The 26,978-nt window shown below is 36.3% G+C and overlaps 3 protein-coding genes across 6 annotated transcripts in view; 2 read left to right on the plus strand and 1 right to left on the minus strand.

Moving 5' to 3' along the window:
• The window catches only part of LOC102230391 (VPS10 domain-containing receptor SorCS3-like), a 62,925-nt gene extending 51,826 nt beyond the window's left edge, over nt 1–11,099 (plus strand). For both annotated transcript variants that reach the window (XM_014470936.2, XM_023328077.1), the window contains exons 24-27: nt 740–839; nt 2,203–2,308; nt 2,413–2,573; nt 7,974–11,099. In XM_014470936.2, coding sequence (XP_014326422.2) covers nt 740–839; nt 2,203–2,308; nt 2,413–2,573; nt 7,974–8,038 — 432 coding nt within the window. In that variant the 3' untranslated portion in view covers nt 8,039–11,099. The remainder of the gene's footprint in view (nt 1–739; nt 840–2,202; nt 2,309–2,412; nt 2,574–7,973) is intronic.
• Nucleotides 11,100–11,614: 515 nt separating this feature from the next.
• On the plus strand, nt 11,615–19,065 carry LOC111606698. The gene is made up of 8 exons (XM_023327844.1): nt 11,615–12,443; nt 13,411–13,704; nt 13,963–14,150; nt 14,314–14,410; nt 14,539–14,883; nt 14,991–15,141; nt 15,224–15,333; nt 15,444–19,065. The coding sequence occupies exons 1-8, from the start codon at nt 12,420–12,422 to the stop codon at nt 15,768–15,770; spliced, it is 1,536 nt and encodes a 511-aa protein (XP_023183612.1). The 5' UTR covers nt 11,615–12,419; the 3' UTR covers nt 15,771–19,065.
• Nucleotides 19,066–19,211: 146 nt separating this feature from the next.
• Nucleotides 19,212–26,978, minus strand: part of LOC102230130 (VPS10 domain-containing receptor SorCS1-like) — a 68,807-nt gene continuing 61,040 nt past the window's right edge. For all 3 annotated transcript variants that reach the window (XM_023327843.1, XM_023327841.1, XM_014470939.2), the window contains 3 exons: nt 24,917–25,025; nt 23,731–23,885; nt 19,212–21,107 (listed from right to left, as the gene is read on the minus strand). In XM_023327843.1, coding sequence (XP_023183611.1) covers nt 21,049–21,107; nt 23,731–23,885; nt 24,917–25,025 — 323 coding nt within the window. In that variant the 3' untranslated portion in view covers nt 19,212–21,048. The remainder of the gene's footprint in view (nt 21,108–23,730; nt 23,886–24,916; nt 25,026–26,978) is intronic.

The raw sequence follows: 26,978 nt of genomic DNA on the forward strand, positions 1-26,978 counted from the left end.
GAGAAAATAGACTAAAGGGAAAATCCTGAAACTAACACAAACAGTACTGTAAACAAACATCTAAATCTAAATGCGAAATAAATAATGAACCAGGAAATAAAAACACAAAGAGGCAAAATCAAATTAAAGAAACGACAAAGAAATGATCAAAATAGACACTTAAATGAAAAATTAAGTTCTAACACCATAACATCATAACAGACTCTTAATTAGCTTTGTAAATCAGTCTGGCAAGTTCTCTTTTTCTCATGGTGACACTTTTGGAGCAGTCTGTGCTCAAAAACAGGTTTTTTTCACCCATTTGAAAAAGAAACTCCTCCCTGGACATTTCTGTTCTGCATTGTGCCTGGAAACTGAAAGGAGAATAGCCATTAACATGTCCCATTTTCATGCATTGCCAGACTCTCCTTTATGCAACATTTAGCCAGTTAGTCGAGAGGGTCGGTAGGTGTCTGGGGGACTGAACCATCCTTATCATTTTTGGTAAGGATAGAACTATACACTGGAAATGTTTTGTCTGATGTAGCATATTAGCTTATCTTGGGATGCACAAGAGAGCCATTCAAAAAGTAAGCAAATTAAGTCTAATAAAAAAATATCCTCTCCAGATTGTTATTTCAGCATTGCATTTCTACGTTTTTTGCTCTTTAGTGTCATTATTATTTTAAGAGTCAAATGATTGCAATGACAAATTTGGATTGTGTCTGATAACATTCTTGGTGTTATCTTTTCTAAACAGATATCAGATATTTTTGTCACTGCCCTGACCCAAGACCTGGTCCATTTTGAGCTAAAAGCAAATATTCACATTGTCGTGTCCATGACTCAGCAAACCTTGGGTAAGTCCTGCTGCAACATTAGGTCACTGTTTCTACAAACCACTCTAGTTTTACATTTCTATTGTTTTTGCCAACAGATAACAGATTCAAACCTGTTAACATAATTTTGCAATTTTCAAAGACTCTTTGAACTGTTTGACCCAAGGTTTTATCTATAGTTAAAACTTCAAGTACAGTTTATCACAGGACTTAAACATTGTTCAGAGTGTCAGTTTTTTTTTTTTTTAGCCTGAAGCTGTGGTACAGTAGCTGTTTGAAATTAGTCAATCGATGAGGTGATTGACAAGGAGGGCATTAGGTATGCGCCAAGGAAATCTGCAGGGTCATCAGGTCATTAACATATTGCACAAATGTGTCGATCAACCCTACGTGGCTTTACCCTTTTCATCCACCAATGGATCTGTCTTCATTTGTGTCTGCACACAAAGGTCTGGGTTGCCTTTAAAATGATCCTGAAAGGTCAAACACTTCATCGTCTTCTATCAGTGGGAGAGAAAGATGGGTGGTGAGGAGAAATGCTTTGAATATTGCACCTCAGCATGCATAAGCTGCTGCACCATGACAGTCCCCAGGGAGAGACCAGGGTTGTCCTGAAGGTTTCGTTTAACACCCTCAGAGGATAACATGCAAAGTCCAATTCTTTAAATTGCAGCTATGGTGGTTGCATGGGATTGAGTAATAAAAGTAATCCCTCTGGAAGACAAACAACCATAATTGAAAGGGAAAATGTTTAAACATTATATATTACTTGTACTTTTGGACTCTGGCTTTTGGCTCCTAATAGTTAAATTCATGTTCATGACTAATATTGCACAAATTTGTAAGAAAAAAAAAATGTCTGAGAACAGTGGCTTGGAGACGTAAAATGCCAGTACGCTATGAAAGAATTTTAAAAGTGCTCTGTTGCAAGTCCAAGTCCAGTCTGCTTGTAATTATCTACCATGGTAATTTACCTCTTAGAGCAAAAACTGAAAGATGTCATTTTCAACTTTGTTCAGAAAACATTTTGTACCAACAATGGTCATAAAAAGTCAATAAAAATAATAATTTAAAAAAAACTTAAAAAAGACAATTGTGCAATTTTATATTCGCACATTTGGAATAATTGAGTACAGCTGCAGGGTCAAGTTGCGTACTTTTTGTCATACTTTTATTAGAGCCTACAGATGCAGATGAACCTTCAACCTCTGAATACAGCATTCACTTCATGTCTTTAACAAAGCTGTGGTTCTGTGGCTACAAAGACTTTTTTCCATCAGAAATGTCTTTTAAAATTAATTATATGCAGTATAGGTTTTATGATTCCTGACTGTGTCGATATTCACAATTTCATATCACGGATTCGAATGTGCTTGTGTTTCAGCACCACTGGTGGATTCAAACTCAATTCACAGTGGGCCCGCAATGCTAATGCTGATCAGCGTGGTCTTTGTTGGTATAGCTGCATTTTTTATCTACAAATTCAAAAGGTTTGTCTGCCCGCATCCAAAACGACGCTCTAGTCTATTCTAGAACCTAATCTTTTAAATGAAACGGCTAAAAAAAATCTTTGCTGGTGTACTGTCTCTTTCAGGAAAATTCCTTGGATCCATGTGGAGACCGAAGACCCCCATGAGAAGGATCCAGAAGTGATAAGCACAGTAGGTCAAAACGATGCCATGTCCAAGGTCAAGCTAAGCGAGTTTCCGTCTCAGAAAGAACTCATGGAGAAAGAGCTGGAAGGCAGAAGCAGAGGTAATCAGTTTCAACCCTTCACTATTTGCAGTTTTGTGCAGCACACTGTACTTAAGCACTATTGGAAGAAATTCCGAGATCAGTTTTTGCTTCAGTTTAAAATATATTCAAATGATGAATGTCATAAAATAAACACATAATATAGCATAATATATAGTTGGGGAAGTAGTATCATTCCAATCCAGCTTTACTTATAAAGCACTTTACATTGCCAGACGGACCAAAGTTCTGTATGGAATATTTTTAAAAATTACAAAATGCCAATATTTTGGAGATCTAGTAAATCATCTTAGAAGAGATGTAGCTGCTAATGAGTCATTTCCAAAGTAGTATTCTGAAACACTACAGTGTAAATAACAAACCTCATTTTGATCTGTCCTAAATGAGTTTCAAAGACTACATTTTAGAATCTAGGGTATGACGGTTGTTACTCCGTCGTTTTTGTTCAGGCAAAATTAAATACAGACTAATAATATCTGTGAACTACTGTGATCCATTAATCCATTAAAACAGGATTTAAGGGATGACTGTCACTGCAAGAGACTGATACCGATTAGCATTTTATTGCCCCCAAAATACACCACTTTGCATTTGAATGCATGTTAACAGCATTTGGTGAAGCCTGAAGCAGCTGCATTGTATCAGTCTCACTTAAATGACTCCTGTTAGAGTGATTCCAGCGTGCCCTGTATTGAAGTGCAGCACACGTCCGAGGAGCTGGAACATCTTTATCACCACGGTGTGTCATATTTTTGCAAATTGCCCCCCAAGAGCACAGCCACAGCATCTGCAAAGAAACCCAGATATCACTGTGACAAGTTAACTTTTTGATTGCTTCGCGTGACATCTTCTGTGAAGCCTTCGAGATGGAAACTACTCAGTCCCTACACACTGAGTGTGGACTGCTTGACAAAAGTAGCATTGCAGTGCTTCTGACACAGACATGTGGGCTGCAGGCCTTTTTTTGTGATCACTCAGCACTTTGGGCTGTTCTTCATTTCTCAGCTGTTTCCACCTTTTCAAGTTGTTGCTGATCTAAGACAAATTAACTCATTTTAGGGTCACTAACAAAAGTGTTTATTTGCCAAAGAGCAGTAGAGCAGTGGACCTTCAGGTTTTGGAATTGGCAGATCAAATTCATTTGGGCCCCTCTGTTTAGAGGTGTTATTTATTTTCATCAGTTTGGATTTAGTTGTCTTTATTCTGAATTTGTTTATACAAACCACACTGTACTATATAAATACATAGTAATATATTTTGTCATGCAATAGTTGATGTAAAATATTTTGTAATCTTGTGCATAAATTACCAAGTTTGACATTTTAAAGTCTCTGGAGGGGGAAGAAAAATAAGTGGTTTTATATTTAAGTAAGTCAAATCAACTTAGATTTATTTGAATATCACATTTTAGCAAGAGGACAATTTGGGATTCAGTGTGTTTATAGCTTTTTTAAGGCCTGGTATTAGCATGTGTCCTTATAAAAGTAGAGCGCGCTCATTCACTCATGGCATTAACATTTCTCCAGATACTTTACATCTAAATATTCAAGTAGTCATCTGACAGATAGCACTGTCAGCAAAATGTAATCAAGGTTCTACTTTTAAATACTTTAAATGTTAACTCTAGAGAGATTTACCAAAATCACATTTTTGTTTATTTCAGTTTCAAAACTCTTAATCATCTTAAATATGTAAAAGACACGATATGAGGAAGATGCTGGAATAGTTACAACCAAATGAAAATGAATAGATAGAAAAATATAATAAATTCACCACTACCCTTAAAATCTCCACCAGAGTGAAACCATCTGATGGTTTGTTGGCAGCTGGAAGCCGCATGATACATCTTAATCACACTCATATCTATAATAAATGGAGTAAGCAACCTCAGATAGCATTTTCATCATTTTAAATGACCAACCGCAGTGTGGTTTTTAAGAACACGGATTATATTATTTATATGTTATATATTTTCTAAGTGGGAGATGACCAAATACTCTGTTGCTCGAGGGTAGTCACATCACATCAGTGGGTGGTTCTTTAATGATTGTCTTCAAATTGCTAAACTATTTCAGAATAAAGTGTCACATAGTGTCCTCCAAAGGTGGTCTAAGGAAAAACCCTCTCTAAAGCTATTTTAATGTTCAAGTGCTACTCGGATAGGACTAGATTGTTCAGAACAAACACTGGTGTGAAGAGAGTCTGTTTGCTGATTATAGTCCAAATTACATTTCAAGCTATAATTTGAATATCTTAGTAGTTGTCAGTGCAGTTTGAACAAAAAGCAGCACATTTTAAGTTATTATTATAATTATTTTTTTTATGTGAATAGGAATTATTTGATTTGTGCTGAGGCAAAACGACCAAAATGACACCTCATAAACCTTGGTATTAAACTTGGTCCTTAAAAGAAATAGCCCAATACATTTTCTCTACCTTGTGGTGGATTTTGATCTATGTGAAAAGGCTTTCTGCCAAAGGCCTGCAGGGCAGCAAGGACCAAAAAGATAAACAATGAGGCAAAAAGAAAAAACCTATCAGATGCACCTCAATAAGTATTTGTTTTGCCTATTTGCATATCAAGGTGCCCAACAATATTGATGCACATCATAGCTAGGTAATGATGTTGAAGTTAGTGTGTATTAAATTAAATTGGATATTTTAGTGTTTTGCAAGGAGTCTGGAATGTATTAATTATTTCTCGTTTGGTTGTGAGTGGGCCAGCGGAAAGAGAGGTAAACAATTCAATGTCCTGTCAAAAAATGTTTAGAACACACCCAATGGACCTTACCAAGCTCCGCCCACAACCGACCCGCGTGACCGCAAGTCTCACAAGCAAAGCCTCGTGGCGTTGTTTCCATGTACACATGACTGGATTAGTGCATCATTTCTACCGGATTTTCACAATATATCAGCTACTACAATGGACAGAGGAACTAACTAATAAAATGTTTAGTGTATGTCAGATACAGATACATTGCATATTGATCTGTTTAGCTAACGTAAGACTGTGTAGCAGACAGGCTTCAAAGTGTAGAAGTTGTATCAGTGCTGCCATTATGCTGTACTTAGCTAACGGGAAGCTAACGGTGTGTTTGTGAGACGGCCGCTTACGTGACCACGTAGAATGGGCATCAGCCAATGAAAAGCGGCTCCTCTGGTAAGGTCCATTGTAATAACACCTAAACTTGTTTAGGATCGAGCTACAGTTATTTAAGACAACATACATACTAAACCTGAATTTACTTGTTTTATTTTTAAACTGTTAAATGTCTTCTCTGAATATAAGGAAGGAAGTAAACAATTTTCAAATCAGGATTAGTTCCTGTTCAAATGAACTGTTTTTATAAATTTTCGAAAATAGCTCAAATCTATTCTTCAAAACTGACTTCAGTTCATACATTTGAGTTATTCTTAGTGCTCTTGTTAAAAAGTTAAAAACTCATAGGTAGAAAAATGGTAAACAATGTAGTAGCTAAAGAGCATTTCCAACCCAGAAGCTGTTAGAGACTGAAACCAAAGCAAAGTAAACATTAGGCTTACATTCATCATGCTTGTGGGAACATAACTCTAAATGAATTATGGCATTGCTCTGTAACTGCAAGCTGCAACAAAAATGAGTTATTGCCGCTTCAGCAGCAATTAACTTGTGTAATCAACAACAGCCTAATACATTTATAATTACATAAATTGGTCAGAAATGATTTGAAATGACTAAGATGAAGCATAAAAAGGCATCAGAGAAATTATTGCACCGACTCTATAAATGACATCATCAGTAAAATTTACGTGTCTCATTAGATTTGAACTCACTTACGTGGGCAGTATAACATTGACTATGTGTAGCCATAAACAAATGATATACAGCTTTTGTTCTGCCGCTTATAAGAGTAATAGCAAAGGTGAAGGATTCCTTTTGTGTGTCTTCTCCCTCATGGACACAAAACTATTATAATTTGTTAGATTACATGTAGTCATTAGTGTTATAAGACATTTAATTTTTACATTTAAATTGTAATTTTTTATTTATGCTTTAGAGAGGCCATTTGTGTGATGGCCCCCATAATTTATTCTTCTGAAAGACAATTGAAAACCTACAAAATGCTCATATTTTCTAAATTAAAAGGCACACATTGCTTCACAATGCAATGTGAAGCATTGTGATGATTTTCAATGCACAAAGTCAAATTTATTTTATACGTATATATATGTTGCATATATATGATACATGCAGCATTTTTATAACAATTGAAGGTAACTCAGTTACTTGATTGTGTTGTAAAATGGCACTATGTGCCTGGAAAATGCATGATACTCCCCGTTTAATTAACTTGTAACAGAAAATGGTTTTGTTGATGCAATGTTAGACAGAGTTTTTCATGCAGTACATGTAAACATCTGGTTTAATCTCCGAGCCATGTTAAAACACACATTTGCTTACCTGACAAACTCCACACATCCGCACAAACGTCTGAATGGCCCAGCTGTTGATCCCTCTCTCTCTCTCTCGACTTCTGTTGTGGCAGCGTACTGTGGGGCATGCTTCATCTCACAGTCTTTGCTGCTCTTCCCCTTTAAGCCAAGACTTGTTTCATACTCTTAGGGCAGAAAGTGTTTTCAACAGATAACACTGTTTGTTGGTGGCAGAGGAGGGGGACGCCACTTTTCAATTTAGTAAATCTCACCCACTGTCGTTGCACCACTGGGTCTTTCAAGAAAGTATGGACGCCCAACCCCTCTGCCTCTTTTAAAGTCTACATATTAATTAGGCATACTTTCAATAAAAGGGCCTTCTTTTGTGTTCTTAAGTCTAAGACAGACTATGTTTCTTTAGTGAGCTATCCATCTGTCCATCATCATCTTCCACTTATCTGAGGTCAGGAAATCCTGAGGCGTTCCTGAGCCAGATAACCTAGTTCCTCCTGCGTGTTCTGGGTCTTCTTGTGGGTCTCCTCCTGGTGGGACGTCCCCAAAACACCTCACCAAGGAGACGTCTACGGGCCATCCTAACCAGATGCCACCTCACCTGGCTCTTCTCAGTGTGGAGGAGCAGCAGCTCTACTCTGAGCCCCTTCCAGATGACTGAATTTTTCACCTCCTCTATAAGAGAGACCCATGATATTCTATGGAGAAAACTAATTTTAAAACAAACGGCAACAATGCTACGCAAATGTTTTTCTTACTTAAGTTGTAATTAGGCATGAAATATTATGAAAATCTAACATTGATATTACATTTTCAGAAACATGTTTATTTTAGATTAAAATCAAGTCAATATTAACTATAAAATGGTATCTGAGGGTCATGTAGATAAAGCCAGAGGATAATTTGTAAAATAATTGTGATATCAAAGCAATCTAATGGTTCTGAACTTTCGACATGTGTGTTTTATGTTCACAGGAGGATTTGGGAGAAATATGGAGAGAATTGTGACAAGGGAATTTCCTAATTGTACTAACGTCTAATACATGAGTAAGTACTGTGTGTTGTGTTTTGATTGTGCTTAGTTCGCTTTGTTAGAATATACATATATATATATATATTTTTTTTTTTTCATTTATGTCATGCTGATAGCTGCAATTGTTCAAAGTCATTTTTTTACTTCTCTGGATAGGGTACGTAGTTTACAGTGTCTCAATTGTATCAATTATTTGCTCTGAAGGTGTCCATCTACTGAAATCAGTCCAGATGGTCCTAAAACTGCCATAGTGGTCACTATAAACGTTTTATAAATGTCTTGAAAATATTGTCCAGATTTTAAAATATTGGTCTGAGTTTATTATATCTAAATGATTCTTCTTTAAAGTTATCGACAGTCGCTAAAGTAAAATATGAAAATATTAAAAGTATGTTTTAGAAAACATTGGGATCCATTCACTGGCCACTTTATTAAGTTTCAATTGTCTCTACCACATCTAGATGTAATTGGCTGAGCCACTGTTTCCGCTAACAACCCGTCAAACTGATCCACATAATAAAGTGGTCAGAGAATGTTATGTGGATTTCTACATGAAATAAATGTGTGTATAATGTTCTGGAAGTTACCTTGCTTCATTTGGACCTACCTAAAGGAGTAGTAAGACATTGGACTCAAAATGAAATAATCTTTTTATATATATATATATATATACAAGAGTTGGTAATATTATTTCCTTTTTTGGTTAGTATGTTCCAATACTGCACACAACTGAACCAGTATGTAAAGTGTTAACTGTATCTTGCCTCAAAGCTACGATTACTACACTCGGTGAAATTTTGGAGCATAAATGTGTTTCTACCTTTCTAGTAACAGAAGATTTTCTGTTGTAAATATCATCAAGATGTGTACAAATGTCCAAATCTGATTCTTGTGAATGCTCAAAGGACAGAAACAAGTTGTGGTTTTGCTCTGTGAGATAATAACGGTGCTTTCAAAGACTGTTTCTCAGATGTTGGAAGTCTGTCCTTATTAAATTTGGGACTGTTGATACCTTGTACATAGAGGGGAGAAAGAAAGTGATACAGTAGCGTAAAGTCACTAAACAGTCTTGTGTTTCCATCTGCTTCAGCTCTACAAGCTCTATGATCACTTTGTTTACTTTATTATCTACAACAGCATACCCCAATTAGCTGTGAACAAAGACTATGTTGGGGTGTGTTTGTGTGTACTGTATATATGTTTATGGTGATTTTAAATCTTCCTTGACACATTAAACAAATTATTAAACATGTTTGGTCTAAAGGTCCAGTTGTGCAGTTGCTCAAAAGTTATGCATGACATATCTAGTATTGTATCCTTTTGTCAATTAAAAGGACATTGTCATGTTTTAAGTTACATTTCTTACTGTGAACAAATTAACATTACAAAACTGTTGAAAATAAATGTATTTTTATATGTTTTTTATTATTATTATTTTTCTATTTCGCATGTTCCTGCAGTATGTGTTCGGTAGGCGTATGTGTGCAAATACATTGCTTAGACTATGTCTATGATGTCGTGACATAATCCTGACAAAAATAGTTCAAGAAGCTGTGTTCTTGCAAACCTTGCCCCAGTCTTATCTGGATAAATGGTGCCTTGTAACAGGCAGTGTATCAGCCTCAACATACTGCTCTTAATGATCTCACAGAGTCTCTGAAGTCAGCTTTAATGGGGAGAGGTGTGATAACAGCCACATGAAGATTCCCATCTGACATTTAGACTGGGCTCCATTTTACCTCTTTCGCTCAGTTAGTCTGGTACAGATGGTTTCTGTTTTAATGGGAACAATTACAAGGCCGTGGACAACGATGAGAAACGGATGACTTTGTAAAGAAGAGCTACGAGCATTAAGACTGCGTCCCCTCTTTCTTCTGGTATGAGGAGATCTGCTGCACATTAAAATGTCGCGCAAGCTGGCAGAACGGAGGACGGAAACTTCACACAGGCCCATCTTCTGCTTTGCATTTTGCTTGCCACTTCAACAACCGCGTCTCTCACACACATACACCAATCTCCATCACTCAAACAGCCATCAACGCCCCAAGAGTCTTATTCTCGCCTGTGCTCTCAGTCTGAATTAACACCAAGGCTTCTCTCTAACCGCCCTGGGATGTTCTGCGGTGCACAATCAAATTGAACGGTGACAATCACTAATGGATGATTCGCTGCAGCCAGACACTGTAATGTAGCACTCAATGAAAGGAAACATGCTCATCAATTTCACACTGTGGCTAACACAATATTGCTGTGGGTTATTGTTGTGGGCCATTTTTCATTCAAGGTGCCATCCGGAGTAGGAAAATCTTCTTTGTTGACCGGGTACGTGTTGATCTCCGGGAGAGGGGGTAATTAATTTGTTGCACAGTGGGAGAGCGAAGGAACCAGCCAATTAGAATCACTCCAGGATACTCTGCACTGTTCATTGTCCTCCCACTCTGCCCCTTTGTAACAAGAAAATGGCTGCAGCGAAACTTTAGGCATGCTAAGCACTTATTGAAAGAAAAGGCACTAAACGTCCAATCCAACAGAGAGAAAGTGTGGAGTCAAAGCTGTGTGTTTCATACACAGAGGCAACAGAGATCCTGGCAAAAAGATTCACACCTGTTGAACTTTTCCTCATTTTACAGCCACAAACATCAACGCATTTCATGAGGATTTTATGAGTTAGACCACCACAAACTAGTGTAGAATTCAGAAGCAGAGGGAAGACGATGAGCATAGTTTTCTATTTTTTAACAAATAAAAGCCTGAAAAATGTACCAGCACTTATATTCAGCTTTCCTTAGTTATGATTTGTAGAAAGACTTTAATGAGAGCTACACAATTTTGGGTGTATGTCTAATGCCAGCATCTACATTTGTTGGAGATATGTGTTGTTACAGAGCAAACTCATCAAACTACACAGAGTATTTGTGAACATATTTTTTTAAGTCTTGCCACAGTTTCCTGTTTGATTTAGGTCTGGCTTTTAACCCAGCCATTGTAACATATAGATATGCTTTGATCTAAATCATTCTATTGTAGCTTTGGTTGTTTGTACAGATTTGCCATCCTACTACACTCTAAAAACAGATGTGTTAAAAAATAACACAAAAAATGTGTTATTAAATTAAAAGCATATTTTGTGTTAATTTTACACATTGTGTGTTAAAATGAATATAATATGACACGCAGTATGTGTTGAATATTTATTTGAATATTTCAACACATAATTGTGTTAGTTTGTGTTTGTCAGGTACACAACCATGAATCTGATTAATCTGCCATTCAAATGGTAATTCATCTCAATAAATTTTCCTTTTAATTAATTTATTTCCTTTTAATTTATTTTTAAACTGTGGTTGTTAATTTAGGGTTGTGATGAGATTTAATAATTTTTAAAATGATGCAGAGGTATTTTTGGGGGGAGTAAATCAACACATAATGATTGATTATCACTTTTCATTAAATTACTACTATTCTTACATAATTTTAATACATGGTTATTATTTTTTAATTTTTTATTATTTATTAATTTTTATTCATTTTTAATTTTTGAACATTTACAATAAATAACAATTATTACATATATTAATTAGAAAATATATTTGAGCAAAGAAAGTTGATCGAATCAAACATCAAAGAACAACCTCAAATCAGCACAAGTGGCCACCAGATGAAGGATCAAGTTTGGATTTTTATTCCCCGCACGGAGTAAGCAAACACATGCAGGAGGCAAATATGGAGATCTTATGAAATGCAACTTCGGTAAGTTTTAAATTTGTTTAAACACATAAATATAGTCTAGAATTTGAGGACTCAGTGGTTGGAAAAAACGTTATTTTTTTGTGCTTCTACAGGGTCTGCAAAGTTGTAACGTTAATTATCTCACTGTGGCACGTGAGATGGAGTCACTATTTTATCATTTGTTACAGTTGTCTTTTTTTGTTGTTTTTTTTGTCCAAAGTTTATTGAAGAGGGTAAAATTTTAAAATTAAATGTTAAAGGGAGCTTGTTGAAGCTTTGGAATAAATGTACAATACATGATGAATATTGCAGTGAGAATTTTTAGATACATTGTATACAAAAAATATAGATATAAAATATAGACAAAACGTATTTTTTTTAAATAACACCTTTAATTCATTTTCGGGAAAACATCTGTACATAAGTGTAATATTGTAAAATAATTTAGCTTTAAATTAAAATTGGAAGCCATTGTAATCTAAAATGCCTGTTTTCCTGTAAACTGGAAGTTAACAGTTTACAATAAAGCTGTTAACTTTTCTGTAAGTAAACGTGTAAGTTAACGGTTCTGTAAATTCATTTTGGCAGTGAAGGAGACACTAACGGTTGGAGCTCTTAACGGAAGCTGATATTCGAGTGGAAGCGCCAGTCCTCCGGAGATGTCGGAAAGTCGGTCTGACACGGTAATATTTACTGTTGTTTTAACTCAAAAATTAAGATGGGCTGTTAGCGAACTACCTTAAAGCTCAGCTGACGAAAAAAACAAAAAACAAAACAGACATAGAAGTATTTGTAAGATGTTAGCCATGTTAGCACTTTCGAGTGGAACTGACGTTGAGTGTCATACCGGAGTTTTGATCAAGTAAAATGTATGTGGTTGTATTTAACGGCGTACTTCTAAATTAATTGAAATGTTAAGATGGGCTGTTCGCGGACGTCCTTAAATTGAACTGCGGTAAAACTCCGGTGGCGAAAAAAACAAACAAAAAAACAACAACGTAGAAGTAATCGGAACGTTACTTGCTAACTAATCATAACTTCCATGGTAACGTTCCATAAAAAGTGTTTAGCATGATGCACGTGTGTACTGATGCAGCCGTGCTGAAATTTTTACATTAATTTCAACCGCAATGCTACCAGATTTAGTACATTCATTAAACATGACCTGTTGGCTAAAAACTAAAACATTGGATTAGTGGGCACTGTACACAAAAATGCAGCTCTTTATGCTAGTACTTAAAACATTCAAGCTAACAGGCTGTGAGATTTAATCTTTTATGCTAAAACTCATTGGTATACATAAAATCAACTACTGAAAAGTCACAGTAGAGTTCAGGAAAAATTTTCTGTATGACATTCTTACAGAAAACCAGTTCTGCACAGTAGCGCATTTAGTAGAGCTGTTTCCTTGCAGCAAGAAGGTTCTGGGTTCTGGGTGCATGGAGTTTGCATGCTCTCCCTGTGCATGCGTGGGTTTCCTCCGGCTTCCTCCCACAGTCCAAAAACATGACTCTCAGGTTAAACTTTCTCAAGTACATTTTTTTGATTGTAACAGTCTTCAAATGAACTCCAACAAAGGAGAGCTTGTTTTTGCATATGGTCTCAATTTAAATATTCTAATTGTATTTTTTGGTGTATTTATCTTTTCAGCTCTCATTTGACAATCAAGAAATGGCGAGAGTTCTTGTAACAACATTCAAAAATGAAAAAGAGACTTCGAAAAACATTTTCAGTGTTTCAACTGCCAGCAATCTTGTTGAGGAGATTCTTGCCAACCATTCTGGATTTTTGCTGGACAGGCTACAGAAATTTAATTCTGACTTCTTGGAGTACATTGATGTTGACATTAATGTTGAAATTAAGGACTTGGACAGATTCTACGTGTTTCTATCAACTGGAGGGCCCCTGGTAGAAGTGTCTCGTGAGGAGCAAATTCCAAACCAGGTACTATTTGTATTGGACAAATTAATATTACCTTAATGTTCTTATGTTGATATAATAAAAACACTTTTTAAAAAATACCTCATTTATTGTGAGTGACTCAGTTTCATTGCCATTTATTTGTGATTTCACAAATAAATTGTGAGAAATTGGTTGTGGTTGAAAAGTTTGCTAATTTAAACACAAACCAAATTTCTATTCCGTTATTAGGTTCTCTAAGGTTATTTTGATGATATTAAACATAACTGTTACTCTCTACAGCCCCATGCTAATTCAGGAGAAGACGGTCAGACCCATACAGGAGAAGACAGTGAGCCTCTAAAATCGCTCCTAATGAAAAAAGCACCACAAATCTTTGAGGAGTATGAAAACACAGGCTTCCTGTCAGGGAAGTCAAGAAAATGTATAGTGAAAATGTGCGTGGGAGACCTAGTTCAGAGGTGTGGTTAGTAAGTATTATTTTTTGTTGACACTTTGCCATTTTTTTCTATAAATGTGGATTTTTACACTTTAACAGCCTCTGAACTGATGCATCTAAATGTGATATTTGAAATGTGATCTTTGTGTGAGTAACTTGAGCAAATGATTGAGAATAAGTTGTTTTATTTCCAGTTATCCTCTTAGTGGAGACAAGTTAGCCTTAGCGAAGAGCATCATTACCATCTTCCCATCTCTGAGTATCCAGGTGGCTGGAGAAGGGGAGGGATTTGTAAGTAAAAAAGTGAAATAATATATTATTTTTCAATAGGGATCCAAAGTAACGGGTTCAGTTGCTTTTTTTTTGGTATATTTCTTCAGAATTTGAAAAAATATGTAGATTTTTTTTTTCTTTATCAGGAGCATTTCTATGATCCAGCATCCCACAGTGGATTCATTGAGATAAAATTGCGTAACCTTCGGCGGAATCTACAACAACATGAAAGACGCTACAGAAAGCGAAAAGTAACCAGTTACCCGGAGGATGCACAAACATCCAGTGCAACCGAGACCGAAAATGATAATACCATGAATGAATGGGTAACCTTGATCAAGAGATTGCGGCCCTCTTCGGAAAACCTTTCAGTAATAAAGTCTGGGATGGAAAAAACATTCACACAGCGCAGAGCATGGATTACAAGGGAATCGCCCACACTTGCAGAAATATTGCGTGAATATCCACGATTTATGGACATGCCGAGTCTGGTAGGTTTGTTCCTTTTCCTACCTGCTATTTGACTCAACCAACAATGTTATACTTGGAAATTTCTAAAAGAAAAATGTGGGTGTTTTTTTTTTTTGCCTCGTTTTAGCTGGACTCAGAGTTTGGAAGGTTGACAGGTGAAAAGACAGACCTTTTCCTTCGTAGATGGGAGACCAACATCATGCCAAAACTTAGAGTTGTGGCTGCCATGGAACCTGGACTCAGCACTCTTTTGAGAGGATTTGAAAACATGACTGAAGGTATTTATGGTTGATGTACATTTACTGTGTATCACAGTAATAAGAAGATGTTTTTAATGTTTTGGTTTTTGTTCACTTTCAGAGGAGGCTTGTTACAGAACACTCGTGGTACTAACACACCTTCTGCCCCCTGTTAGTGGAAGACAATGTAGCGTCAAGGATACAATAACACACCTTCTAGATTTTGTGCCGGTAGGTGTTTATCCTTTGACAAATATTATTTTAAACAGAAATTACATTGAATTCCTGATTATTTCACCAACAAATGTGTTTTGTTTTATTTCTTAATTTTTGTTTCTAAGACTGGAACAAGAATAGCATCCCTCTGCAATGATTCTGCTACTTCATCAACAAACCATCAGCCCCAGCTCATCTGCATCGGTAATCTGCGGTCGTCAAAGCAGTATGTCATCGTTGCAAAAAATGACAAAGTCACCATCCCCCTGGACGATGGACTCACATGTGCTGTGGACAAGCTTTTTAAGCTGTACTGGGTGTTTAACTTGTGTTATCCATCCCAACTCGGACCTGTCTTTACATTTTTTGAGTACATCTATGAACTTCCATTCTCCACACAAAGAAAAACAAGGGTGATTGAATTGATTGCACAACTTAAAGCTTGTAAATGAAATGTATTGTTGTCCAAAATGTAGACAAACTGGTTTCAAAGAGGTGAAAAATCTCCTATGGCACCTCCGTGAAATACACTGCTTATCAGATGGACAGAATATAAAAATTAGATGTGCTCAGGAAAATTGTCCAAGAACATATTATAACTTGAATTCATTTACTAGGCATCTACACAGAGTACATTTTAAGATGGGTACAAAAGATATGCCTGTTGTGCAATCCTTGTTCCCAAGCGAGGGTTCAAACAGTGGAGAACAAACTCATACTGATAATTTGGATACACCCAATATTATGGTTGCAGCTCCACAATCAGAAAATTACATTGAGCTCAGTAATTGTGCAGCATCTTTTGTTTCCCAGATGTATTCATCTTCAAATGTAACTTTTTCTGATGTCATGAAAAATGTGAACTGTGCAAAGGAGCTAATTACTAGAACTGTAGACAGGTTGCAGCAATCAACTACAACTTTGTTGAATAGTTTGCAAGTACCTGGTGACAGTGATACTTTGATGAAAGAGTTTGAAGATGCCAAGCACATATTTGATGATCTTGACACACAATATAAAATAAAAAAATGTTTTGCGAAGTTTTCACTTGTCAAACCAAAGGAAATATTTTTAGGTCACAGATCTGATACAGCAAGAAAAAATGGTCAAATAAACCAAGTTTTAGTCGCAGACACATTCCAGTACATATCAATAATTGAAACCTTAATGTTTTTATTTGAACATGAAGAAATGCAGGCCCTCTTTCTTTTGGAGAACAAGAGCACAGACGATAATCTGCGTGACTATTGTGATGGCTCACATTTCTCTACACATCCACTGTTTCAAAAGTCTCCCAATGCTTTGCAAATACAACTTTACTATGACGATCTGGAGACAGCAAACCCTTTGGGATCAAAAACAAAAATACATAAGCTTGGAGCTATGTATTTTACCATAAGGAATTTACCAACCAGCTGCAATTCAACACTTGCAAATATTCATTTATGTCTTCTGTTCAACTCAATTGACAGAGAGGTATATGGATTTGACAAGATTTTGCAGCCACTTTTAGAGGACTTGAAACTTCTTGAAGATGATGGTATAACATTAAAGTTAAATGGACAAAACCATCACATTTATGGGACTGTCTGCTTGTTAACAGCAGATAACCTTGCACTGCATACTCTTGGTGGTTATTTGGAAAGTTTTTCTTCAAATAAATTTTGTCACTTTTGTATGATTGACAAAGCAGATGCACAGGGTATCTTTGATGAGGATAAAGTGGAGCTGCGAACAAAACAAAATTATCAGGACCATGTTGAACTACATGAACCTAGCAAAACAGGTGTGAAAGGAGACTCTTGTTTGAATAAACTGCGGTATTTTCATGTAACAGAAAACTCAAGTGTTGATGTCATGCATGATGTTCTTGAAGGTGTAGCCCCCCTAGAGGTTAAACTAATGCTGCAACATTTCATTCATGTGGAAAAGTTAATTACATTGGAAGAACTGAATGACAGAATTTCAGGTTTTCATTATGGAAGTGCAAATGTAAAAAATAAGCCAAGTGTCATATTGAATCTGAGAGCTAGCGAGAATCCTGTAAAACAGTCGGCTTCTCAAATGTGGTGTCTTTTGCTCGCCTTGCCCTTTTTACTTGGAGATCTTGTGAACAGAAAGAGTCAACACTGGAAATTACTTGTTTTATTAAATGAGATCTGCAGCATTATTTTTGCACCAGTGGTTACCAAAGGGCTTGCTGTGTTTCTAAAACAATTGATAATTGAGCATCATACTCTTTTCAAGCAGCTGTATGAGAAAAATCTCACACCGAAACATCATTTTATGATACATTATCCAAGGATAATGGCTCGTTTTGGACCTCTGTCTAAACTTTGGTGCATGCGATTTGAAGCAAAGCATAATCCATTCAAAAGACTTGCACATGTTATGTGCAACTTTAAAAACGTTTCAAAGACATTGGCTTTCAAACACCAGGTACAACAAATGTATCACTATAAACATTGCTCTCTCATCTCTAAGAAAGTCAGTGTGACCAATGCCTATCTTGTCATTCTGGGGTCACTGGACAAATCTGAGCTCTTGTTAAATCAGTTAATGTTAGCTCTAAAAACTGACATGTCTTTAGCCACGAAAATATATCTGTCTCACAGTCTTAATGTGTATAGTCAAATCTACATAACTGGCTCCATTTTGTCATTGAGAGCAGATTACCGAAAAGAACCTGTATTTGGTGAAGTTGTTCATTTTCTGGCACATAATGACTCCATTTTTATCTTTGTTCAAATACTAAATGTAATATACTTTGATGATCATTTTTATGCATATGTAGTACAAAAAACTAGTGATTATGAATTGATCACGCTTGCAGATATTTGTGATTTCCATCCTTTAGATGTTATGACGAGTTTTGGTAACAGAAAGCTGTATGTGGCACCAAGATACAAAATATTGTATTTTGATCCATGATTGTTCGGTATTGAAAATGGAAGTTTAAATTTGAGTGGGATTGAAAATCTCACGAATGTTGAAAGGGACAGGAATTTATTTTCATTTCTTTTTCATGATGTTTGTCATTATTTTCATCCATGTTCTCTTTTGCACATGTTATTGTATTTAAAAGTGCTATTTTGTTAGCTTGGTGATTTCAATTTCTATTTTAATGTTTTAATATTTGAACTATAAATTGTAGCTGTGTCAACTTTGCTATTTGCATGATTGTAATAAAAAAAACTCTAATATCCACAATTTGAAATGTCAATTTTTATAAGCTCTAATCTATAAAAAGTACATTCTACACATTTGTGTTTCAAAATAACACATCTTGACACATATTTTGTGTTGATTTAAGTGACACAATACTTGTGTTAAAATGACAGACACAAAAATTGTGTTACAAATAACACGTCATGTGTTGTCCTTGAGCTGATGCGGCACATGTGTTAAAATTTAACACATCATGCGTTGTTTTTAACACATCTGTTCTAAGAGAGTAGAATAGCTTTGTAATTCACACAGAGATGGAATCTACTGTCTGTATTTGGTGACTTCTAAAAACAACTAGTTGTTCTGGATTTGCTTTACGGGTATCAGAGGAAATGAGGCTAAATATAATGCATGCCATGCTTTTCAGTTTTTCCTATTTGTAAGAAATGTTTTTCTTCCTCTTCAAAATTATGGACTACTTTGTGTTGGCCTATTTCATAAAATTCCCATTACATACATTGAAATTTGTTGTTGTAACATGACAAAATAAAAAAAAAAACAAATATACACCATAGACCCTGACATATAAACAGTGACTAACAGCAGTGGACATTTATAACTTTAAACACTAACATAAACAGTGTTTCTGTTTAATTCAGCAACCAGCCACACTGCAGTGCTGTTGTGTCTCTTCTTTATTCTGCAACCATGGTTACCTCTGCAAGATCAAACAAAAAACACTAACAACCCACTGAATAATCACTTCACTTGTAATGTATGAGTTGTCTAGCCTCTGGAAAAAAGAAAAAAAAGAAGAAAATACTGAGATACATTTTCTCCAAGGTAAGACATATTTTAAGCAGATCAAAAGGAAACAAAAACATCATGCAAATCTGTTCACGATTGTATTCACAGCTTAATAACCGGGACTGAAAGATGATTAATTTCACTTAATAATTTTCAAAAAAAAGAAAGATCTTTGAACAGCTGCACAAAGAGTTCTTCTGGGCTTGAGTTTATTTATGCTTCTGGCTCAATCAGGGGATTGCTAGGAAGAAGTATGGAGAAGCCTCCAGTCAATTTGTCTTACTGACATATGATGCTGACAACACTTAAAAAGAAAGTTTGATGAAGAAGGACCTCGGTACATATCCCAAAGAGACAGCGGCTGACCGAAGCCGTGTGCGTGGGCTGAGCCGCGTTGACAGGAGATACGTCTTCTCTATCTCAGTGTCCCTCGCAGCGCAGGAGATGAACAAATCTGCAGCCTTTTGTCCGCCGAGTCCTTGGGGGCAAACCTAGAACACATTGCGGGCCCCTTTGCATTTCTGGAATCTTGGGAGATGGTGGAGAATCAGTCCAGAATAAATAAGAAGGGCTTTAAGCAAAACAAAAATAAACAGAAGAAAAAAAAAATGTAGTGCAAATGTTGAAAAGACACCACCAACCTTCACAGTAATCTCAGTTCAAAGAAAAAGTTTGTAAGTGTGCCAACAAATCTTTTAAAGCAAATAAACCTTGATCTTATTACTAATTAAACACAAACGGGGAACTTTTTTTGTTCTTTTCTTGCTGCTTCTTCTTAGTTCATGTAATTATTCCACACTTGGAACGATTCAATAAATTTACATATTGCTCTCAGCACAAGCCAGAAAGTACAAGAAATACATAAACCAACAAAGAGGAAATTTACACGAGGGCCGCGTGGTCTCATAGGTGTCACCATGTGAGAATTGAATGAAGCATTTCTTTTAGGGGTAAAATCGTTTGAATATTTTAGTTCAGTTTGTTTCAGATCGAAGATGTTTCATTGTTTCTAAAATGACTTATTTGTGTCTCCTAAACAACAGGGATTTCAGAGAATCTCATCTTCTGTGCGTACCTATCTGCTATAATCTTCTGTTGTGTGTTTTTTTCTTTTTTGTTTTTCTCTCCGCTATGACATATATAACACTGTGAGCTGCAGAGAGACAGGCTTGATGGAATACACAGATCCGGGCCTGGGAGCCCTCCATCATCTCCTGGATATTGCGAGTTTTCATTGGATGAGAATCTGGTGATAAGATTTACTGATTACAGAGAGCTTAATGAATCTGGTTCCCTCACTGTCTTACTCTGATAAGTCTGTGCAAAAAAAAAGTAAACTTCACAAACACAAGTCCAATAATCAGGGAAAAAAATGACAAATTTTCTAAATATATATATTACACTCTGCTGTCATACCACTGTTTGATGTTTTCATATTTGAGCAATTGCAGCTATAACCAGCTGAGACAAATAACTTTCGCTTCTTCCATTATGGATGTACAGTATTTACATAAAAAGATCAACGTCCTTGCAAAAATACAAGTATTTCAGTCAAAAACTGTTCCTTTTCAAGAGGCAAGTATAAATCTGTACAGTCTCCTCGGAGGGATTTAGGCAGCACAGTGTGAACTGGTCCATCCATGCATGGGTAGCAAAAGACTCGAGACCATTCATTGTGACCGCAGCTTCCTAGCTTGCTGGAAGTAACTGCCAAAGAAGATGTATTGCTTTCGAGTCGGTCATAGACTTCCAACATTAAAACACATGGGGCGCTTCATCAGAGAGCTTGATGTCTGTGTGAGATGGCAGGTAGCCTGGCGAGGCAGAAGAAAGAAAAGAGACAGCGGAGAGATTTTATGTTGGTATTTGCATAAGAGTGTGTTTTTGCAGGCAAACACATTCATCTTGGATAGGCCGATTGTTTACTGTAAGGTGTGGGAAGGGAAGGGGTAAATCAGCTGGAACCTCATAGATATCGCTTGATGAAAATGCTTTCACCACCCCGCTGCATTCCTGATGCACTAATTATTTTATTGGATCAAATAATTCACCTGGACGTGCTCATCACTTTAGCTGGCGCTTGATTGTGCTTCACTTGCTTGTGTATACTAATACCTCTGTGTGACAAACTAAGGATGGCAAAAGCATAAATATACAGCACATAATAAAAGCTGCATCTTGCCAACTCACATGACAACCTGGGGGGTGAAGCGGAGGGACGTAAAGCAAAGCATCAGCACTTAAATTAAGTGAATCCCTCATTGCCGACAGCGAGCTTCAGCTTGTGGCCACATTCCTCTACTGTTATAAAGGGTTATAAAAAAAATAATACTCTGCAATATTGTGTATCAGATTTTGGCTTGTTGTGCTAAGGTTTTGAGAATCAGCCAATAAAGCTTGACTTCATTCAGAGATGCTCAAAGATTAAAAAAAGAAAAACTTTATTTAGTCCAATTTGACTAAAGAGTTAATTCCAAGCAACCTAATTTCTATTGCATACAAGTGGATCACTTTTTTTTCATACATATAATGAAGACGTTAATTCATTAAAGTAATTTTACTTAAAATTACTTTAATGAAACTCATTTATTATAAATATTTTTAACACTAAGAGCGACTTTTACTGTTTATTTTATCAATTATCACTTATAACTAATAAAACCCCAAAATCTGTTGGTTGGAAAATTTGAGTGTGGCATAAGACCAGCCATAGAGAAAATGATTTGACACTGCTGAGTGTCCATGTACATTACTGGATATTTATACAAGATTTAATCAGGGCTCCTTTAGCAGAAATCACTACAATATTTCAGGGTTCGAGGTGTTCAGGAAGCCCAGGTTGCTTTAATAGTGGCCTTCAGGTTGTCTGCGTTGTTGGCTCTGGTGTTTCTCAACATCTTCTTTACAATACTCCATAGATTTTTTTAACTAGGTTTAGGTCAGAAGAGTTTGCTGGCCAATCAAGCACTGCATGGTCATTAACCAGATATTGGTACTTTTTCAGTGTGGTCATGTGCCAAGTCGTGCTGGAAAATGAAAGCGGCATCTCCACAAAGCTTGGCAGCAGGAGGGAGTATAGCTTTGGACTTTGTAGAACACAGCAGACCTGCGCCAGCAGATGGCATTGCTCCTTAAATCATCATTGACTGTGGAAATACAGTAATGGACCTCGAGCAACTTGGAACCTGTGCCTTTCCAATCGTGGCCCAGAGTCCGGGAGATTGGTTTCCAAATGAAATGTAAAATTTAATTTCCTCTTTCTGCCCTACTTTATATGAAAGAGAACTTTAGCAGCCAAGTCCATTTTCTTCTTCGCTCAGGTACAACACTTGTGTTGTTTCAAATTCAAGAGTGCCTTAGCACAATGAATGCGACAGTTTTCTGGCTGACTGTCCTTCAACAGTTTCAGATAAGCTAATATATAACATTTCAGTATTAGGAAGTTGGTTTTAATTGGTTATTAAATGCTTAAAATATACAACTATGAATGTAATAAGTCTAAGTGATATATGAGTTTTATATTATGCATTGTGCAAATAGGGGATGGATTTATTGTCCCCATCCTGGGAAAACAGCTGGTTGTGACAGCAAAGGTCTAACTAACTAAAGAAGTAATAAAATATTATATACATTTAGTTTGTTGCTATATGATCAACTATTTGTGCAGTGGTACTCAAAAGAATAAACCCCTCTGTTACAGGCTTTTGAGATTTAAAAAAGTGAAGATCTTGATAAATCTCTTCCAGTTAACAAATGTAATGTGGCATTTATCAGTTGGATTTTTGTTTTGATTTGCTTCTTTCAGAAAAAAAGCCTTTGCTTGTTGTAAAAAAGACTTAACAAGACCTCAGAGTGCAAAAATATCAGACAGGGAAGGCTACAAAAAAATCAATAATTCTGTAAATTAAGATTTCTGGAAATCTTAAGAGTTCTAAGGCCTTTTTTAAATTATTATGAATTAAAGTTATGATTCGATTAATTAATTACATACCACACAATTAATTAGATTGAAATTTTAACTGGGTTCTATAAATGGATGTATAATAATTAGTAACTCAAAGCTAAAATCATCCAATTAGTCAGAAAATGTAATATGAACAGAAAATAAGATATTTGAATATTTAAAATTAATATATGAATCAGTTTGCACAATAAAAATAATCACACCACTAAATGTGTCAAGCTATCAGTTTAGACTGGCGTGAAAAAAGATGAATGTGAAAAGAACAGAGAAATAAAAAGTTAATGCCTGGTGAGAAAAAGACCATTTCCCCAAAGGATTATCCATCTACCCTCGTCATTACAAACAGACATTCATGCAATTTTAATTCCGAATACACCCACATTACAGTCTCACTGGAATTGGTGAAGGATGCGGCACTACAACATGAGTGAAAAAATAATAATTCCAAAAATAGGACATAGAATCATCGATACCTCTGCTTTTTGAGTCCAGTTGTATATCCACATGGTCCAGTGAGGTCAGCTCATCCCCCTCAGGGTTTGGGACAGCTATGGAGGTCACCGCAGGGATGACCTCTTGTTCTTTGTCAGGCTTCTCTGTGGCGTACGTGTTCATGCCTGGGATCTTTCTGCAGGTCGTGTAGAGTGGGAGAGGTTTAGAGTAAAGTAGAGGTGCATTAATGGAAATCTGCCATCAGTTTTACTTCCACTAATGCTTTCACTGTGCATAATGTGTCACACACTATTTTTAACAGTTAAAGATGGCGGAGGATTGTTTGAAAGCTGGAAACTAGGGCGTTTTGCATTCCACTGGGCAACGCTCTCTCTCTTTCATATTGTTCACCTCAGTTTTCAATCAATTTTTTATCCCCTCTGATGCATCCCCAGTTCTGCCTAAAACTAACTTCTTGCATTTCTAATTTCAGATTTCTCCCTCATGAGCTTGTGCTGCAGCTGGTGCTGTGACATTCGGGGGGAGCTCAAGAAATTCAAAGTTGATTTCCTAATGTAGCAATTACAATCCAGAAAGTTGAAGTCAAATAATGTTTCGCTTTATAATGAGCAATATTTTAGAGGAAGCAGACCGATCCTCCATGAATGACATGGGATTTCTTGCAGCAGAGGATACTATTTACTGTATGTCCCACACTGTATAATATATGTTGTCTCAGGACTTATCTCCTCAACCTTTCCTGCCATTGTGCGGAGTATGCCTCACCTTGAATGGCTGTGTTTAGCATTTCCAAAAGGTCAACCCTCACATTGTCAGATAGATGAATATTGATAACTGAAGGACTCTGACACCCATTCAGCACTCTGGGAGAATTGATTAGACTGTCATTCCCTGTAATATTGGGCAGATTGAGACAGAGGGGAATTGTCTTATTCCTCTAGCTATTATTGTGCCATGGATGTCCATAACTTGGAGATATATGGAGTCTGAATACATGTGGAAAGTTTCAGGAGCTTTCAGGTTGAGGAGCGTCTTTATAGTCAATGGACAATCTGAACAATGCTGTGCAAACAGAAACAAGGCAAAATATTTGATCGTATAGATCAGCTTTTTTTCTATTGTTCTGAAACCCAGTGGAATGGATTTTGCATTCATCTCTCTTCCAAAGAACTCCATAGTGTATGCACTGCACCTGCTATACTGTACCTTTTAAATTTATATATCACAAAGACAGCCAATCCCATCAGCACCACTGACACCAGCATGATGACTGCAGTGCCACTGTGCCCACTGTCACTGCCGTCCACAAGAGGAGCTTTAAAAGAGAATGAGTGAGAAGATTAGTGATATGAACTTTAATTATAGAACATTGATAAGAACTCTGAAGCCAATTCTAAGGTCCTAAAATGGCACATTGTTAAAACCCTTTATCATCCATTAATCCATCCGTAGGTTTCATTCTTGTTGGATGTTGATGTGCCCCTGGGCAAGGCACCTATCCTGCTGTGGGTGTGTACATTTGATGGTGCGAACAGGTCAATGGGTCACTACAGTAGTGTAAAGCACTTTGAGTGTTTGACTGGAAAAGCACCATATAAATTCAGTTCATTTACCATTAATCCTTTAAACTACTTGACTGTCAGCCAGTTTGCTTCAGCTGAACAAAACTCAACAACATCATTACAGATCAATTGGTCAATGTAAAGCCTTACAGTTACTATTAACTACTTTGTACAGCTTTATTTCACACAAAAGCTTGTTCGGTTTGCTATTGTTAGGTTGAGACATCAGTGTACTTTGATCCATCTGTCTGCTTGAGCTGCTAGCTAGCTGTAGCTATATTAATTCAGATGGGAGTTCAGGTGGGATTTGTATTTGAAAAAGTGAGATGAAGAAACTTGAACGGCTGAATAAACTGCATAGTTAATAGTGTGTGGTTCATTGTACATTACATAGGTGACTTTTGGTATTTTTAAAGAGAATATCTTTATTTTCTTGCTAATGATTTAAGCTTCTTGGATATAGGGTTAGGGTTGCCAGAACTGGTAGGCAGTTTTCAGCACAAACCCAATGTAAAACCCTCCCATCTAAAAAAAACCCCCAAAAAAAACCATCCCAAATCTCAATCTCTGTTGAAACTCGTGTTAAAAATAGCCAGATACTGTACAGTTGATAAACAAATGATTATTAATGATAATGTCCCAGATTTTAGACATTTCTAAATAGATTAATCAAATGAGGGGAAGAACAAAGCATTGTCCAAGTTGTTTTTCAAACTTTTCTAACACAACTATTTTGTTAGAATGTACTATTAATACTTTCTAATAACCAAATACTGTGAAAAGCAGACATTTTTTTTAACAACCTGCCCAAAGCATATTTTTTACAGCCCAACTTGTTCAATTGGGTGGAAACCCATCCATTCTGGCAACACTGTAGTCATCTGAACACTGTTAACCAATGACAGTTCTAAAATATATTATAACTGGAATATTCAAATGCAACCAAAGTGACCTGCTGATTGAAGCAAACAAAAACAAAAATCCTGGAGATGTTTTGAGAAAGCAACAAGATATTTCCCTATAAACAAAATCAAATTGATGTTTTTGGATCTAATGAAACTAAGATCCATGCAACACTTTGAACATCAGAGGACTGATGTGGAGAAAATAAACAGTTAAAAAGAGAAAGATGATGTTTTTATTCAAATCATAAGATCAAACTCAATTATGCAGCTGTACCATCCAGAGCAGACCCGGGTCAACAGAATCACAGTGTGGTACTGAGGCAGTACCACATAAGGCAGCAAGCAAAGATTGCTTCTGACATCAGAGAGAACAGCATGAGTAATTTTTTTGGTTGCAAACACACTTCATTGGATTGAGATTTATCTAAGTAGAAAGAAAGAGGGAGAAATAGAAAAAAACCCTTCAGTCTCACTCTAGAAGAGTGAAAGCTGCCAGCCCTTTAGCTAGCAAGCTAGTTGCTCCAGAAATAGAGAAAGAGCATAAGAGCTCATCTAGTTTGCTCATAGTTTGCTGTTTATTTAGAAAAAAAATCCACCTTGAAGTGGATCCTTTTTCAGTAAAGATACATTTTTTCAATTAATTAACCAAATCTATAAAAATACAAAACATTAAACACATTAATAATTGTTTCACGACCATCAATGTGATTTCCAGAGCTATTTTTAAAAGAACTACTAGCAAAAAATGTGGTATATAGTAGTAGATCTACCGAAAGCATCATCTTTACTAGATTTCTTTCC

This window comes from Xiphophorus maculatus, chromosome 22 (genome assembly GCF_002775205.1).
Source record: "Xiphophorus maculatus strain JP 163 A chromosome 22, X_maculatus-5.0-male, whole genome shotgun sequence".
NCBI lineage: Eukaryota > Metazoa > Chordata > Actinopteri > Cyprinodontiformes > Poeciliidae > Xiphophorus > Xiphophorus maculatus.